The sequence below is a fragment of the Ursus maritimus genome, unplaced genomic scaffold (assembly GCF_017311325.1).
Source record: "Ursus maritimus isolate PB19 unplaced genomic scaffold, ASM1731132v1 scaffold_22, whole genome shotgun sequence".
NCBI lineage: Eukaryota > Metazoa > Chordata > Mammalia > Carnivora > Ursidae > Ursus > Ursus maritimus.
In genome coordinates, this window is record NW_024424675.1 from 34,579,024 (window position 1) to 34,597,822 (window position 18,799).

The 18,799-nt window shown below is 47.7% G+C and overlaps 2 protein-coding genes across 3 annotated transcripts in view; one reads left to right on the plus strand and one right to left on the minus strand.

The window, feature by feature from the left end:
- EYA2 (EYA transcriptional coactivator and phosphatase 2) overlaps positions 1 to 18,799 on the plus strand; it is a 282,437-nt gene that overhangs the window by 193,433 nt on the left and 70,205 nt on the right. The window lies entirely within an intron of this gene.
- Positions 12,069 to 12,504, minus strand: LOC103669695 (60S ribosomal protein L34-like). Its single transcript, XM_040638426.1, has one exon. The coding sequence runs from the start codon at positions 12,448 to 12,450 to the stop codon at positions 12,103 to 12,105; it is 348 nt and encodes a 115-aa protein (XP_040494360.1). The 5' UTR covers positions 12,451 to 12,504; the 3' UTR covers positions 12,069 to 12,102.

The window sequence follows — 18,799 nt, forward strand, 5'->3', positions numbered from 1 at the left end:
CGGGTCCCAGGTGCACTGAACCAGAATGGACATTTAAACTTGACTTGCAGGTGATTCCTTCACACAACGGTCTATGCCGCAAGATGTGAGCCATGAATCCACTTGGTGACAACTTTTCTCGTGGATCCAGCCTGCCCGCCAGCCTCTTTGTGCGTCTAGAAGAGGCTGGGTAGAGCGAGCCTGGCCAGATCGCAGCTCTACACACATCCCAACCCCCCCCCCCCCGTCCTCAGCGGGTGTTATTACGTGATTCCGGCTCAGATTCCGGAATCCAATACCCAGCGCAGTGCCATCAGGATTCAATCAGATCCAGTTGGCGATACACGGCTGAGCCTGTCCGTTACTGCTTTACAAACTGAGAAGGAAAAAAAAAAAAAAAACCCGCTTTTATGACCCAGCAGTTAAAAACTATTTGTAGAAGTTGCTACGGTTCAAATCAAAAGTGCCCTCCCTGGAGGACTATTAGTTAATTCAGAGGACCACAGATTCTTTTCCTTTTCTTTCTTTTTACCCCATCTACCTTGAGATGCAGCTCTAATTCACTTCTGCCGCTCAGACATCGAGAGCTTTCCATCCTTTGACAAACACAGCCAAAGTGCTTAAGGACATCTGTTTATTTTATTTCTTTAATGAGAAAACCTTCCAATTTCTCTGGGCTCAGCTGTGTTTATTTACACGGTGCTGGCCATGTGAGGCTAGCACCTTGGAAGTTTAAAGTCCTGGCGGGGCCCTCGCAGCGGCCTCCAGCTCTGAAATGGAGTCAGCCCCTGCCCAAGGAAAACAGAGTCCTTGGAACTCTATAAAATAGATTTTCAAAATAAATACTGCCTAATTCACTCGGTAGATGTGGATTAAGTCAAGATGAATACAATTTGGAAAGGATTTTCTGAGGAAGTCGGAGATTTCTTTCCCCCACTGGGGGTTAAACCTTGTATTTAAATCTTTGTTTTTCCCCCTCCAGCTCTCTTTTCAGTTAAGTGAAAGGTATTTAGTCTTTGCGGCTAATAAAGAAATGAGGACTTTGATTGGCCTTCGAGAGCGGTGATTATTTTCTTTGTAGGACCGGGGATGGTGACTTTGCGAGCCGCTCCGCTCCATCCATTAGGGCAAGAAGCAGGCATCTGTGGTTGTCATTCTGGTGGGGGTGGGTGAGGAAGAGGCTGGAAACGCTTTGAAAGATGTCCTAGAGGTGAACGACAGTTGGAGGGGCCGTGGGCAGGGGGTGGTACCCTTTGTAGATTTAATCCTGTGTAATACTGCTTCCCTGAGCCCGTGGGCCTCTATGCCAAGTGCCTCTGCTTATGTATTTTAGAGCATTAAAGGATTATTTCCAACATAAAATAAATTTCAGAGATGGTTTGGGGTTGTCAGAAAAGTGCTCATTAGCAGGGACTTTCTTTGAAGCCCTGTGCTCTCTGCTGCTTGGAGAGAGACCATTTCCTCGCAGAATCAACATAGGTTGCGGGTTTTCAAGCCGGTTAAGACCCCTGATTTTCCGCCCACAAATTTAACAAATGCCAACCGCCTCCCAAGACTTCTTTCACCGACTTTTTGTTTTGTTTTGTTGTTCCCTTCTTTAGCTCTACCTTTCAGTGAATGCCGAAGGGGATCTGAAAAAAGTAATAATAATAAGGGGGGTTAAATCTCCTGTGCAGAACCCACAACAGATTGTCGGGTTGGGCTCCAGCAAGAGGCTCTTTGTCTTCTGTAAATATAGGGGTTGGTGCTCACAATGATAAGGAAAGAGAAAAAAATCCTAGGCACTCTGCGAACCGAAATAATGGGAACAATTTTCCTTTACACTTAACTAGCAGGTTGAGAAGCTGCCTCCCCCCTCGCCCCACCTGCACTTTTTACGGTTCTTATTTTCCAACAATAGGGCTCTTCAGCTGTCCCAGGATCACTGGAATTGCTGTGAGCCTCTGGGGATGAGGGTGTCACTCGGTGAATGGCAGGAAGGTGTCGGCAAGGTCGTGTTGGGGGTTGACTTTGACAGGGAATTAGGAGGTCCCCCCACCATGCCTGCTTCCCCCGTTTACCCTGTGAATGAGTAAACTCATAGGTGCTTCTGACGGCAGAGGGGGAAAGCTCTGATCCAAGTCCCCCCACGGGGCCCGGTTCAAAGTAGAAAGTAGTTTTCGAATCTCTTTGGAAATGCCCATCAACGGATGAATGGATAAACACATCTTAGGATGTTCGTACAATGGAGGATTTTTCAGCCATAAAAGGGTGTGCTGTACGGATCCATGCTATGATGTGGACGGACCCTAAGAACGTTTTGCTAAGTGAAAGAAGCCCGACGCAAAAGGTCTCGCATCTTGTGATTCCATTTCTACGGAGCATCCAGAATCAATAAATCCATACAGACAGAATATAGGTGGGGGGCTACCAGGGCCTGGGGGGTGGGGAATGGGAGCAACAGCCTTGCGGGTATGGGGTTTTCTTTTGAGCTGATGAAAATATTTAGGAACAAGAGAGGTGTTTGCTCATCTGTAAAATCGGAATAATACTCCTGCCCCACTGACCTCAACAGACCAGCCTCAGAATCAGGTGATGCTTCCCGAAGGGCACTGTGGGTACTTCTGAAGGGATACAACTGTTTGGAACTGGAAAAAGATCCACATTTTGTATTTGGAAAATGAGGAGTTTTTTAAAAAATAATAATAAATTCGTCATCAGGTTTTGGGGTCAGGGTAACGCCGGTCTCATAAAATGAGTTGGGAGGTGTCGTCTTCTGTTTTCTGGAAGAGATTGTGGAGAACTGGTGCTAATTCTTCTTGAACTGTTTAGTAGAATTCTCCAGTGAAACCGTCTGGACCTGGAGATTTTGTTTTTCAGGTTTTTAACTGTGAATTCAATCCCTTTAACGCTCGCTGCTGGCTCATCCTGGGTGAGTTTTGGTAGTTTGTGTTTTTCAAGGAATTGGTTCATTTCGCTCATTGTCAAATCTATGTAAGAACTAAAAAAAAAAAAGCATTTACTTTCACTTTTATAGTGCCTTTCAGTTTGTAGCATATAACCCCTTCCCAGAAAGCTTCAATTATAGGGATAAAAGCTATAACGTCCTCCCCCATGTGCATGGCACTGGGCCACGAGTCATCCCCTTGGTCCTTAAGACAAACCCACGAAGGCAGGTGTGGTAATCCCCATTCTACCCAGAAGGACACCACCCCAGACCACCAAGCTAATAAGTGGCAGAACAACAATCAGACCCAAGAGCTCCAAAGGCCATTCTGAGCCCCAAGGCCACCTGAGCACATGACAGCCAATCACAAAGCCCCCAGTTCCTCCCGATGCCAGACATCATGCTGGGGGAAGGGAGGCGGTCCGCAGGCCACAAGTGACTCTCAACCATGTTTTCTGTTGCATTTTTAACATTAGTTGGCCAGCATTTAAAATTGGGAGATTTTGAGGGGCCCCTGGGTGGCTTAGTTTACTGAGCCTCTGAATCTTGGTTTCAGCTCGGGTTGTGATCTCAGGGTTGTGAGATGGAGCCCCACGTCAGGCTCCGCGCTCGGCAGAGAGTCTGCTTGAGATTTTCTTTCCCTCTCTTTCTGCCCCTCCCCCTGCTCATGCACGCATGCTCGCTTGCTCTCTCTTAAATTAATTAATCTTTTTTAAAAATAAAATTGAGAGATTTCACGTAAAAATTCAGATTTCTGGGTTCTCTTGAAAAATCAGAAGGTCTGGCCATGAAGAACCCACAAACCCAAATGGTATCACTTGGCTGGAGCCACGTGGCAGCTGCCCCTTTCAGCGGGGGCAGGTGGGCTCCAGTTTGCCACAGTCCCCACTCCTTCCTGTTGCCTAAGGCCAAATATCAGTCATCATTATTGTCCTTTGCACTGTTGTCTCTCTCTAGGAAGCGTCAAGGGGAAAGTTAAATATTTCTCACAGCAGGAGTTGAAGAGTGAAAGACAGCAAGGCCCTGTGTTTCACTGGGACCATTCTGTGCACTCACGGGAGCTGCTTAGTCTCTGTCAGTATGGCTGTCTTTGGTGCTTCATTTACAGAAGGAAGCCCAAACTCTGTGGGCCGGCTTCCGGACCCTTCCAGATCCTCTCCCGCCTCAGCTCTGAGACTCTCAAGTTTATATTTCTATTTTAGGCTACAGCTTTGCAGTTGCACCTAGAAACTCTGGGCCTTTGTGCTGTTCCCTCCAGCAGGAATGGTTGTCTCATTTGCCACCCATTTGCCCAGCTAATGCTCATTCAACCTTCAGGTCTTAAACTGGATGTCTCCGCCTCTAGGAAGCTTTCCTTGACTGTCCTGGATTAGGCATCCGTCCTGTGTGTTCCCTTAGCACTCTGCACTTGCCCCTCTTACAGCATGGATCACTAGATGTGTTATCACCTCATGACTTGTCTATCTCCCCGACTAGACTGTAGCTTCTCAAGTGCCAGGATGGTGACTGTGTCTTCATTCTCTCTATCTCCCTAGTTTCTAGCACAGCCCATTTGATATGCCTCGTAATTGCTCTCAAATCAGTTTCCTTTCAGTTATAAGTAACAGAAACCCAACTTAAGCTGATAAGCAGGAAAGTGAATTCATTGGCTTTTATAACCAAAATGTTCAGGGGTGTATTGGCTTCAGGTACAGCTGAATCCAGGGGCTCAAGCAATGTCAGCAGAACTCGGTTTTCTTTCATTTGCAGTGGCAAAAATGCCCCTTAGCAGCACAAGACCAATACCCTGCCAGCTCAGTAACCCCAGTAAATAGAGACTACCTCTTTTCCAGTAGTTCCAGCCAAGTCCCAGACAAAACTGTCCTTAACCTGGCTTAAACCATTCACCCTGGGGTTAGGTGGGTCAGCTTCTTCATAACTATGCAGATAGGGTGTGATGAAATTCAGGCTCCCCAAAAAAACACTTATGATGCTGTTACCAGCAGGTGGGCTGGATGCTGTGCAGACAAGAACAGCAAACACTCACTTCCGCATGTATGTTGTAAGCCACAATGAGGCCAAGACCCCATGTGGTCTTACCCAGCACATAATAAGTGCTCAGTTAACATTTGAAGATTAACGGGGCGCCTGGGGGGCACAGTTGTTGAAATGTCTGCCTTTGGCTCAGGGCGTGACCCCAGCATTCTGGAATTAAGCCCCACATCAGGCTCCTCCGCTAGGAGCCTGCTTCTTCCTCTCCCACTCTCCCTGCTTGTGTTCCCTCTCTCGCTGGCTGTCTCTGTCAAATAAATAAATAAAATCTTTAAAAAATTTTTTGAAGATTAAATATAATCTGGCCAGTTCCCTGGGTCCATGACCTTAGATGTGGCCCTAAAGGGTTGGGTCCATTACTTCTATGCCCTCTTCTAGTACTCCTCCCCTCCCCCACTCTGACCCAGCCACACTGGCCTCCTCAGTGGTACTCAGACCTGCCAGACACACTCCCACCTCAGGGCCTTTGAACACTTGGTTCCCTCTATCTGAGATGCTCCTATTCCCGCATGGCTTCCTCCCTCTCCCCCGAAAATCTGCCCAAATGCCCCCTTCTCAGCAAATACCTCTTTAACCATTCTATGCAATTGCCACACCTCCTACACAGCCCACATACATGACACAGATTCTTTGCCATATTTTTTTTCTGTAGTGTTTTCCACCACCTGGCAGGAGTACAGAATGTGCACTGCTCAACTCTAGGAGGCACCACTTTCATGGTGGTCCATGTGAATGGTGCCCCTAGAGTTATGCAGTGCACAACCTATGTGGCCATACATAGCATCCCTGCCATCAGACATACTGCAAATCTTACTTTATTCATTTATATGACTGTTTTGTGTGCTGAGGTATCCCAATGCCTGGAACAGTGCCTGACACATAAAAGACACTCAGTAAATATTTGCAGCATAAATGAAAGGATGGATGAATGAATTTCTATCGTTCTCAGCAATGCTGCATCTTGACAGCTAAGTTGAAATGTGAGGGAAGAGGAGCCCTGTGTCCTGATAGATGTCGATGAGAACATTACCCTCAGGACTGGAAGGAGCCACACGCAGTGACCTCTAGCTCTTTCTCAGGGCCCCTCTGTAGACGCTGGAAGTCCAGCTGACAATATGCTGAGTGCTCTGTCACCATTTAAGAGGAAATTCATTTTGCTACTCAAAACAGTTGTTTGTTCTCTCTTACCCTCCTTTTGTTCTTTCGGTTCCCTGGTTGAGGGGTGATAGGACCCTTAGCACTGTTCATCATACCGTGACACACCGCCAGTGTTTGTAAGTTGTAATGCAGACTGAAACCAGGCTAGTATCAGCTCTTGCCAAACTCCCTCGTTTTCCTGATCCTCAATGCAAAGAAAGCTTTGGGCTGAGAGATGATGGTCCAAATACATCTGATGTCACATCCTCTGGGGCTGAGTGACAGGGGAGGAAAAGATGGGCTTAGAGCAGACTACCCTGGAGCTGAGTTCCATCTTTAGGACGGCAAGGATTCGCTGAGCCTCAGACCCTCATCTGTGAAATGGGTATAGTAACAACACCTACCTCCCTGGGTTTTTGGCTGGATAGGATGACATAGTGCCATGAAGGCAGCCCTGGTGATCTATTTTGGATATAAATCAGATCGTTTCATTCTCCTTGCTTGAAACTGGTTCCCCACCAGCAACTCCCTTGTCTCCAGTCACATTTTGAATAAAGTTCAGACTGCTCTGCGTGGCCTCATCTGATTATCCCGCCTGGCTCTCTCCTTGCACTCCCACTTACTTAATACACTCCCTCCACAGCCTTCTCTCTGTTCTCTGACACACAGTGCTTGTTCCTGCCTCAGGGCCTTTGCACTTGCTGTTCCTGCTGTGTAAGCATCCCGCGGCCGGCTCCTTCGTTTCATTTGGGGTCTTTGCTCAGGTGTCAGCACCTCCAAGAGACTTTCCCTGCCCGCCCGACCTCTAGTAGCCTTCCCCAAACACACACACACACACACACACACACACACTAGATCTGTCTTGCTCTCTCTGTTTCTCTCTCACCCTCCAGCACATCTTCATCTTTCGTTTTCTTCACCTGTCACTAGCTGAAATGAAATGTTTTTTAGGTTTTCATGGCCTTCCCCCTCCACTAGAATGTGGGCTGCGCGCAGCAAGGAACATTCACTGTCTGAGAGCATAGAGCTTGACAACAAAGTGGGCAAACTATATCCATCTTGTGGGCCAAAGCTGGCCCGCCACCTGTTTCTTTTCTAATAAAGTTTTATTAGAACACAGCCATGCCCATCCATGTACGTATTGTCTGTGGCTGCTTTTGTGCTACAGCAGCAGATCTGAGTGGTGACAGAGACCATATGGGCCACGGAGCCTAAAATACTTGCTGCCTGGTCCTTTACAGAAAAGTTCACCTGGTCTAGAAAAGTTTGCCTCTAGTCCAGAACATGGGCTTTTGAGCCAGACGGCTCAAGTTCAAAGCCAGCTCTATTGCCTAGCCATATGACCTCAGGCAAGTCATTTTGCTTCCCTGGGCCTCAGTTTCCACCTCTGCGGCATGACTGTAGTATCAGTAACACCTCATAGCATCACGGGGGAGGAGTCAGTGAGTTACTACATGAGAAGTGCTTGGAACTGAGCCTGCCCGGCCACAAGCAGTCTTTATAGAGTAAATGAATAATAAGCATCATAATAACTAACAATAGATGAAGAAATAAATGTCTTTTGAAGAACCGTGTCTTTAGAAGCACGTTGCTGGTCATGTAAGAATGTCCCCTCTGTGGACGATAAGCGGAAGTAGCACAACCCTTACACATAATGACAAGCCCAGCGTCGAGGACGGACCCGGACGCAAGCAGTGGACACTTGCTGGGCGGGAGGCCCTCTTCTAAGCCCTTGTGTGAACTTCCAAAAATGCACTGGTCTCCTGTGCCATCAAGTGGCCCTTTGTCCTGGACAGTGACTCACTTACTTTAGGGAAACCATCTCCTGGGGTCTGTCTGGAACTTTCCCGATCTTAACACTCAAAGCCTCAAGTCCCAGGAAACCCCTCCATGTGGGCGATTCGGGACAGTGGGCCCCCTGCCCCACATCCATATCTACTTATTTATGATTTATTTATTTATTTTTTGCCTTTGAATTTACACCCTCGGAAAATGCTTTAAAAGCTGCCCGATCCCTCCAGCTGAAAGAACGTTTTTTGAAGGATAAAAACAAATCGAAGCGTCTGAGTTGTTGCTTAAAACTCCCAAAGAGGAACCAGTATAGACATCTCTGTTTGTTCTCTTAGATTTGAACATGATTTTATCATTTGTAGTCGGCTTGGCTCTTTTGTGACTCAGTGGTGACGGGATTTATCCTACGGTTTTTTTGGTAACGTTCTTGTTAGTACAAATAGACCCATTTGCTGAGCTAAGCAGATCCTTTCTATGTTCTGTGTTCTCCTGTGAAACTTCCAGAGAGGGCCAAGTTGTTGGGTGTAATTTTTTTTAACTTCACTGTTTAAACATGTGAATCAAACTATTTTTTCTTTACAACCATCATTTTCTTGTCTTCCTCTTTTAAACAAGCTGATCTGTTTTCCAGGAGTTTCCAAGTAATTAAACCCAATTAAAATCATTAAATTCTTTCTTTTAATGACAACTTTATTATTAAAAGCAAACCACAAGGAGGAGATTTAACTGGCAAAGCCCTCCATTGTGTGCTAATCCGTCCCTAACCTCTGGCTGACACTTCCACGAGATAAACCCCACAGAATAGTGAGGCTGGTTTAATGAATAGCTTTAATTAATACTTTTCTTCCTTGTGGCAGGATAATTATTTGTTCAGCTTGTAAACAGCTACTTGGCAGTGATTTTTTTTTTTTAAAGACCCAGTTGGCTTGCATGGTGTGATGGCTTTGATTGGTTTTGTGTGTTTGTGTGGGTTGTTTTTTTTTCCTCTTTCAAAGAAGGGGAGAGGTTCCGGACTAGGTGCAGAAGCTCATTGTCCTGAAGTTTGGGGTGTCAGGGTGATCCACACAGAAGAGCAAGGCAAACGCAGGTGGCGGGCTGCCTGTATTTGTGAGAACCGTCTCCAGCGGGCAGGCCTGCAAGCCCAGACAGGGTCCCGCCAGACACAAGCCTGGGAGCAGCAGTCTGGGTGCTAAGAGGAGGGAGGGCCGGGAACTGCAAAATGCCAGGCCAACCCCCCGCCCCGTGTCTCCCCCGGCCTTCCCTTCAGGTGACAGCGGGAGGTGAGGCGGGTATGGTGCGTGTCCCCAGCCTGGTGCTCATCTCAAGTGTCCTCCCTGGGTCTGCTCACCGACTCGCCGTTCCTGGAGGCAGGGGCTGTGGTTACCCCCACCTCCGACAGACAGGAAACGGGCCCCGTGACGTGCCAGAGTCACACACCTTCCAGGAGGAAGGGCAGAGCCCGGGGGGTGCCGGCGGGTGTCTGAACCACTGGGTCACGCTGCCCTTTGGGATACGAAAGTGGCACCTTTCACTCAGCTGGTTGGGAGACTTAGGTGTGGGTTGTGTGGGGTTTTTTTAATTTAATTTAGCTCATCACTTAGGAAGCCTGTTTTATTAATAAGGTTGCTCACTCTATAAATACGAAGTTGATTGACACTAAGGACTAAGCCTTTTCATTATTTGTTAATGATTTAAAGCAGTGGTTCTCTACGGAGGGTAATTTTGCCTCCCGGGTCCATGTGACAAAATCTGGGGGCATTTTTGGTTGTCACGACTGGGGGAGGGGTGCCACAGGCACCCAGCGGGGAGAGGCCAGAGATGCTCCCCAAAACCCTGCCATGGACAGGACGCCCCCACGACAAAGAACGATCTGCTTCAAATGTCAGCTGTGCCAAGGATTGAAAAACCCTGATTTATGGATTCCTTAAATTTTTCATTCTAGAGACATTTTGTAAACATGCAAAAGTGTTTGTTTGTTTTTAAGATTTTATTTATTTATTTGACAGAGAAAGAGCACAAGCAGGGGGAGCGGCAGGCAGAGGGAGAGGGAGAAGCAGGCTCCCCACTGAGCAAGGAGCCCGATGTGGGACTCAATCCCAGGACACTGGGATCATGACCTGAGCCAAAGGCAGATGCTTAACCAACTGAGCCACCCAGGCGCCCCACAAAAGTATACACCCCTAATAGTTGGGTTCATTTACATTGCTTTTAGTTAACTATGTTAATTAGTTATCTTCGTGATTTTGACTGTGGACCGTGCCACCAGAAGTTTTTCAAAAATACACCTAAGGTGCTAAGAGGTCTCAACCAAACACGAGCTATTGAAGAACTTTGCATGAGTATATGAAGACCCCTTCCCAAATCCCCAGACGCCGGTCTCGACTTGTGACACAAGTTTAAGAAAATGCCTTGTGAGGAGCACGAAGCCGGGGTAACTCCATCCAAGAAGTTCGTGCTAAGTGTTCAGAAATCTCCAGATGCCTCTTTCGGACCACCAAGACTCCCCCGCCCTGGGAACAGTCCGAGCTGTGTCTGGAGCAGGAAAGATGAGCAAACAGTCCAGGAGGACTTGCATCTGGAACTGGGTCTGCTCAGAGACTGGAACGGGGTTTAACACTTAGGATGTCAGAATCCCAGCAGCTCGGAGCAAAGACCTTGGACTTCCTCGTCCTCATGTCCAAGGACCGATCGTGGAGTTCCAGCAGGGACCCCCCGATTAGGAGGAAACAGACATCACGTGGGAGTCACCGACCGTGGGTCGCTGGGAGAACAAGGCAGCACGCACAGAGTTGTTCTTTGTGTGATTGTTGGACGGTTGGCTTCTAAACAATACCTTTGGAAAGACTGCATTTGATAATCATCTAAGGAGGCCCTAAATCCGGTGGCCAGAATGAGTCTTTCAACAGCACATCTCCTTTTTGACTCCCACAGTGACATCCTAAAAAATTATGGGCTGCCAATAAGTGGGGGGAAAGGCTGGGGGCAAAGAAAGGATTCGGAGCCCTTTAGGGGCGGCTAACGTGATCTGATTTCCAATCTCAGCCAAGGTGTCTGGTTCCCGCAGCCTGGCCTTGGGGGCAGGGAGGAGGGCAGCTGAGAAATGAGGGATTTACCGGGGAACTTAGCTTTTCCATATCAAGTCCAGGAAATGAAAGGCACAAATGCTCAGAGGCAATAGGGGAGATCCTTTCCCACCCCTGGGCCCTCCTTTTATCCTCTCTGAAACCCGGCAGTTATTAGAAAGGCAAGCCAGCCTGAGACCTGAGGACAAAGGCGGGGCTGATTTGTACGTGGCAGCTGCTTGTCATTTCTCCCAACTTCGCAAGTGTAATTTAATTAAACGAATCATTTATTTCATTAAAAGTAGACATCAACAGTTTTAAAATAGGCATTTACAGAAAGAAAAACCTGATTATAATCTGCCTTAAGCCTCTTCTCCCGAATAAAATACTTTATGCTCTTAGTTCCTGTGAAGACGGGGTCCATGAGTCAAGTGGGCAAGATTTTTGTTTCTTAGTCAGATAGTCACGAGTTGGAAGCCCAGCTCTGCCGCTTATAAGCAGTGTGACCCTGGACAAGTCCCTTCATTGCTTTGTGTCTTGATTTATCTGTAAAACAGGGACAAGGTTTTAAGGAGGAATCCTGGCAATGTACGTAAAGCTCACATACACTCACGCATTTGTTTAAAAACTACTTACCGGGGCAGCTGCTGTTTATTGGGCTGTGTTCCAGGCTCGGAGGCCATAGCAGTAGCTCTCACACAGCCTGCCTTCTGGTTGAGGGAGAAGCACCAAAAACCATAAATACGAAAGATCGTTTCAGATCGTGATAAATGCTATTAAAAACTGTAACAGGGTAAAGGATGTAGAGTGAGTGTGGTTGGCATCAGGGTTAGATGGAATGATCGAAAAGGGCTGTCTGGCACTGCAAGTGGGACCTGAATGTCATGAAGGAGCCAGCCATGAAAGCACGTGGGGAAAGGAAATTCCAGGCAGACGGAACAGCAAGTGCAAAGGCCCTGAGGCAGGAGCGGGTTTGGCAAGTTCAGGGAACAGATAGGTGGGTTGGAGAGGAGAAGTAGATGGCAGCCACTAAGAGATGTTAGCTTTGCTCAGAAGGCCAGGGAAAGCTAGTGGATTTTAAATGAGGAAGAACAGCTCTGATTTTTGTCTTAAAAAGGACTCCATTTTTTTTGCCTTTCGTTTTTTTTATTACTCAAAAAAGCTTCATTTTTTTATTTAGCTTTCTGACTCTGCTTGTGCCTTCAACACTTTCACAACGATTTTCTGCTCCTCAATAAGGAAAGCACGCTTGATCCTGTCACGAACACACTTCGCACACATGGAACCACCATAGGCCCTGCTGACGGGTTTTTTCGTTTTAGACAACCTCAGAAGGACTTTAGGTCTCACAGCACAAACTCCTCGAAGTCGGCCTGGGCACATACCACATGCAGATTTTGGTGCTTTCCCAACCTTCTCGGTATAAAGGTAAACGATTCTATTACCAGGGGGTCGGGACAGCCTAGTTTTGTTAGAGGCTGTATTGCAGGACAGCCTACGACGGTAGGTCAAACGCTGAACCATTCTGAATGCCTATGGACGCCGTCCCCGGAAGAGGGAGGGCTCCATTTTGAACAGTCGACAGCATAGTTGCACTTGACATCAGGATTTGAGTCACCACTTCAGCAGCCAGGTTTTCCTAAAGCACATTTCAACTTGACCACCCCATCCAAAGCCCCTTTTTATTTTTTTAAAATTTTTTAAAGCCCCTTTTAAAATAAATAACTTAAAATGCCCCATTTACTACCATGAAATGAAAATCTAAATAATACAGCCCACCCACTCACTACTTAAAAAAAAAAAAAGAAGATAATATCTTGAATGTAACATAACGAAAAGAAATAAAAGAAAAAACATTTTAATATGTATTTCAATATGTAAATACCCAGGCCTGCCCACTATAGGAGACACGGTGAAGGAACCTGATACGTACGTCTACCTGCTTCTCACTTAAAAGATGTGCATTGAAGAGAGGAGAATCCAGAGCCATTCTGTACGAGTAGGAGAACTGGGTTTTTACGGAGGCCCTATCACAATGGCATGATTGGTTAAATGATTGGCCATTGGTGACTGAACTCAACCTCCAGCCCTTCTCCTCTACCCGGAGGTCAGGGAATGGCGCTGAAAGTTCCAGCCCTCTAATCCCTTGTTGGTTTCCCTGGCAACCAGCCCCATCTTTAGGGGCTTTTTTTTTTTTTTTTTTTCTTTTTTTTTCTTTTTTTTTTCCCATCTTTAGGGGCTTTTTTTTTTTTTTTTTAGATTTTATATACTTTTTTTTAAAGATTTTATTTTATTTATTTGACAGAGAGACAGCCAGCGAGAGAGGGAACACAGGCAGGAGGAGTGGGAGAGGAAGAAACGGCTCCCAGCAGAGCAGGGAGCCTGATGTGGGGCTCAATCCCAGGACCCTGGGATCATGACCTGAGCCAAAGGCAGACGCTTAACAACGGAGCCACCCAGGCGCCCCTTTATATATGTATTTGATAGAGAAAGAGAGATCGAGGGAGCACAAACAGGGGCAGCAGGGGAGGGAGAAGCAGGCTCCCCGCTGAGCAGGGAGCCAGATTCAGGGCTTGATCCCAGGACTCTGGGATCATCACGACCTGAGCCAAAGGCAGACGTTTAACCAACTGAGCTACCAGGCATCCCTTTAGGGGCTTTTCAGAAGTCACCTTGTTAACATAAACTCACTGTGGTCCGAAGGGGCTTGTTCTGAAGAACAAGACACCCATCTCACCCTTAGCGCTCTCATCACTTAGGAAATTCCAGGGTTTAGGAGCTCTGTGCCAGGAAAGGGGACAAAAACCAAATACATATTTCCTATCACACGCTCCCAAATACCACTACCCCCCAAGCCAATTATCATGACCACCAAAACCGCCAGACTACCCTTTAGGAGGATGGGCCACCTCTGCTGAGAACCACTGCCTTAAAACCTGGTACGGGAGGTGATGTGCCCAGAAGAGCAGCATTTTGTAATTTCGTCATTGCCTGATGTGGAAGGCAGATCAGTGGCCCCTGAAAGATGTCCATGTCCCAGTCCCCAGGATCTGTGACTGTACCCTCTATGGCAGATGTGATGAAGTGGCCCCAGTGTAATCACGAGGGTCCTCACAAGAGGGAGGCAGGAGATCGGAGCGCAGAGTAGGAGATAGGAGGACAGAAGGAAGGAGTTGAAGCGGAGACCTGGGCGTGCAGGTGGCCCCAGGGACCTAACACATCTGCTTAGCTTCGTGCTTACCTTGCAGGTACACTGAGTGGAACAGATTTGCCTTTACGTCGTGATAACAAGCTTGTTTCTCAACTACATGCATTTAAGTTAAAAAAGCGGGGATGGGTAGCTGAATTAAAGGAAAATGTTAAGTTAGCCCAGTTGCCCTGCGGTGGGACAGAACTTGCAAAGGTGTAACGAGTATGGCTGCGGTTTGAAAAATACCAGGTTAAACTATTGCATGGGAGTTTCCAAGCAGTGGAAGATTTCTAATGGGAGATTCTGGCCCCTGCTGCTTTTTGCTCATAATACCTAAGCACCAGGAGCGGGTCATCACACATGCACTATCCTACAGGATTCCTGGGAGGGACTCACTGATTGTATTCAGATGAGGAAACCGAGGCCCAGAAAGTATGAACATCTCATCCAGGGTCATGTCCTTGGGGAACGGCAGCCCCCAGGATTTGAACTCAGGTCCCACGAATCCATGATTGATGCTCTCAGTGATTTTTGCTTCGTGGAGCTGCTTGCCTCTGGCCACTTGCATGCACACCTTTGAAGGTGGAGGCAGCGTGGGCTGGTCACTTGCAGGAAGCCAGTGGCCTCATTAAACGGTGCTCGTGTGAAAGAGACTGATGCTCTCAGACCAAATAATAACCCAGATCTCGGTTTCTATCCCCGTGGGGAGGGGCTGCTAAGAGGTGCCGTCAGAAGACAAGACGTTCAGCCTTTCCAAAGTGCCGCCTGGCAAAACTTGATCGTGGTTAAGATGCAGAGAAGCACTTGAGCACTGGACATTGGCAATGTAGGAAACACCCGGTTTTGCACCGACATGGGGAGGAGGCAAGCGGAGTCAAGAATTTTAGATTATAAGTGACAAAAACTCAACACACATTAGTTTAAGCCAAAAAGGAAAATGTGTCTGCTCATATGACCAGTATGTCCAGAAAGAGACTTCAGGACCAGTGGGATCCAGTCCCCAGATCATTTTGCATAAAGCTGTGTGCCTTGTCGGGGAGGCCGTGCCGGTGTGGTGACAGAGATGGCCGCCGGCATCCTCTGGCAGAGGTCCTGCCAGCTCAGCCGCACCAGGGCTGAGAAGCTGCCCCCGTCCCAGCAGTTACAGCTAACATCCTGCCGCCAATTCTCAGGGGCTCCCGTTGGCCACATGACTATCCCTGAACCAGTCACCATGGTTCTGGCCAGGCCTGGGTTATGAAATCATCCCGGAAGGCCAATAATGGGTATTATTTTTACTAAAAATTAATAACTGCTTATTTACGGACTTGAAAGTTCGTTCCCAGAGAGATTAGGTATCCCCACAATATCATGCCGCTGCCCCTTTCCCTCACCAGTTGGCGTATTTTCAAAGTGTCTAATAAAGACCCGGTGTCGGGGGTCCTCAAGACCACCCTCAGGCGTGACGAGCTGCTAGAAGGACCCACAGGACTCAGAAGAGCTATTATATTCACAGTCAGAGTTTATTACAGTGAGAGGACACCGTTTAAAATCAGCAAAGGGAAAGGCTCATGGAATAAGATCCAGGAGAAAGTAGGCACCACCTTCCAGAATCCTCTCCCGGTGGAGCACAGTGTTCCACTTAATTCTTCCGGCACTGATGTGACAACACAGGCCAGGTGTGGCCAACCAGCAGAGCTCGCCTGTGCCCCGGTGTCCAGGATCCTGTTGGGGTCCATGCTATAGGCACATAGCACCCCAGCTACTCAGACTCCAGCGCCCAGAACAAAACTCACCCTAATCCCATTGTTAGCAGAAACCACCTATCAACGAGGGTTGCACGGCCCAAGGACTCAGAGCTCATCTACCAGGAGCCAACCAAGGACCTGCTTGGGAATGCACAGGGTGTGAGCAACCCAGGCCTGCCCAGTTCACCCTTTCCTGACAGCCTCCAAATCTTCACAGCAGGGATCCCACGGAAACCACCTAAGTGGCTCAGCTCCTGTGGGGACCGCCGGCTCCTGGGCCTGGTACAGCTGGATACTCCAGGGGAGACATCAGACTCCTTTCCAGTCACGCAGCTGAACCATGAGCTTCCTCAGAGCGAGGACGCGGTAACAAGCCGCACAGCATAGCCCGAGGATCATGGAATCTGGTGTCAGATCAGACCTGAGCTCTAGTCACAAAGCTGCCTCAGGAGGAAATGCATTTTACACCATGACCCATCTCTCTCTTCCCCTCCACCCTCCCTCTGTCTCAAACATACACGCACGCACGCACGCACGCACGTACACACACACACATACACACTGCCCCCGAAACAGAAGTTACTGTATGTGACATGCTCTGATGTTCGTCATCTGTTCTAGGGATTGGCAAACTTTTTCTGTAAAGGGATAACGAGGGGCGCCTGGGTGGCTCAGTCAGTTGAGCATCTGCCTTCAGCTCTGGTCATGATCCCAGGGGTCCTGGGATCGAGCCCCACACTGGGCTCCCTGCTCATCGGGGAGTCTGCCTCTCCCTCTGCCCCTCCCCGCCTCGTGCTCTCTCTCACTTTCTATCACAAATAAATAAATAAAGGGATAATAAATATTTTAGGCTTAGGCTAAGCTCTGTAGTGACTATCAACTCTGCCAATGTAGCCATAACCATTTAGTGAACGAGTGGGCATTGCTGGGTTCCAGTAAAACTTTATTTACAAAAACAGACAGCAGGCCACAGATTCTCCTGTATTTCTTCCAGTCTTTTCTGTTTCTATTTTAATGCTGGCCACTAAAGTAAACTTTCACTAACGCAAATATAACCAGCACTTTGAAAAAGCCATTCGATCTTTACAACAACCCTGTGTGGTAAGAAACCCCATTTTACAGATGGCAAACTGAGGCACACAGAAGTTAAGTAACTTGTACAAGGTCGTCTAGATGGTAAGAGGTGGAACCGGCCTCGGTCATAAGCAGTCTGGCTGAGAGCCCACTCTCTTAATCTCTACTCCAAAGCACTCACAAATCAGCTATTAATATTATTACTCAACCAGCTGCAAAAGAACCCAAAGGCCCACAGTCACCTAAGGTTTCAGGATAAGATTAGGACGTCCCTTCCTTTTGTTCAAAGGGCTGTTGTGATGTTGAATAAATAGTGTGTGGATCTCACTTCTTTGAATAAAACATGCATTGGAACCGTCTACAGCCAAAGCACTACATGCTTAAAAACAGAAAACAGGGTGAGCTCAGAGAAGGGATTTCGGTAGCGGACAGGTAGGGTTATTCATTTAAACAACTGTTTGCTAAAACCTTGGGCTCCTTTTGAAATGAACATGTGGCCTCCTAATCGATAGAGATTGGGAAGTAGACCTCCAAGAATGTGGCTTAAGATGGGGAGCTTGTAAATTTGGGCACGATGGAGACCTGGTAGTAAAGAGCCACCGTTCTCTTAATTAACCCGAATAACGTTTGTGTTCAGAATTGGAAACCTTCAGGAATCCGTATGCCGTTTTCTTCATTCGAGTTTGTTTGACATCAGATTAATTTCCTTTTAGGAAAGACTTTCGTTTTCATGCTCTTTCCCTATCCCGTCCATCTAGGAGATACAACCGTGTGTCACAAGACAACTGAATTACTGACCCACAGGGCAGATCTTAGCGCAGCCCATGTGGAGAAAGTGTCCGCCATCCTCCTCTTGTTAGAGAACTTCACCAAGAATGCGTAATAATTAGATTGCAGAACTGCGTCCACCCAGAGGCAGGGTGCCAAGGCTCGGAGCCTCCGCACGGGCCCCCTGAATGAATGCTCGCACAGCACAGCTCGCCGTGTGATCTCGGGGATCTTTAGAACACACTGAAAAAATCCGCAGTGACTTTGATTGTCCCCTCTCTGGGACAGAACCACCCCCAAACTCTCAAGTCACGCAAAGATGATGTTCTGTCCACCCAACCCCACCAGCCCCCAGCACGGTCCTTTGATGGAAGCAGGTTTTAGAGGGGAAAAAAAAAATCCCTTTTCTCAGTTCTCCCTTCCGGTTTAAATTGATCATTTTTTAAAAACGAGGTAAAGAACCTAAACAAGCTGGTTTTTTTTTTAATCCAAAGAGTACGTCGTGATTAAGAAGTGGTTTTCATAAAGTACCACCTGATTTGGGGTGTTCCTACTGGGTTTACAGACACAGGTTCTTTGCGTAAGGGTTTGAGGACGTGGCTTAGGGGATTTGGACAATGACCAGTGCTTGGGGAGTGTCGTGCTTGGGGAGTGTCTGCTGCATACCAGGCGAGGTGTCCCCATAAACCTCACCACCATCTCAGGTGGTAGAGGGGTCAGAGTGGGCTTGAATGGGTCGGTGGTCTGTTTTTAGCTAAAGAACATGGCGTGAAGGCTTCCCTATGTTAGGCTTTATTTGACAGGGAGACATGCTAGATCAGAAAGGGGATCCCCCCTCGGAGCTGCCTGGAGTGACGGAAGCCAACAGTCCAAGGTGGTGTGTTTGTGGAGTATATTAGGAATGGATTTGGGGGCTCCTGGGTGGCTCAGTCATTAAGCATCTGCCTTCGGCTCAGGGTGTGATCCCGGCCTTCTGGGATCAAGCCCCGCATCAGGCTCCTCTGCTGGGAGCCTGCTTCTTCCTCTCCCACTCCCCCTGCTTGTGTTCCCTCTCTCGCTGGCTGTCTCTCTGTCAAATAAATAACTAAAATCTTTAAAAAAAAAAAAAAAAAAA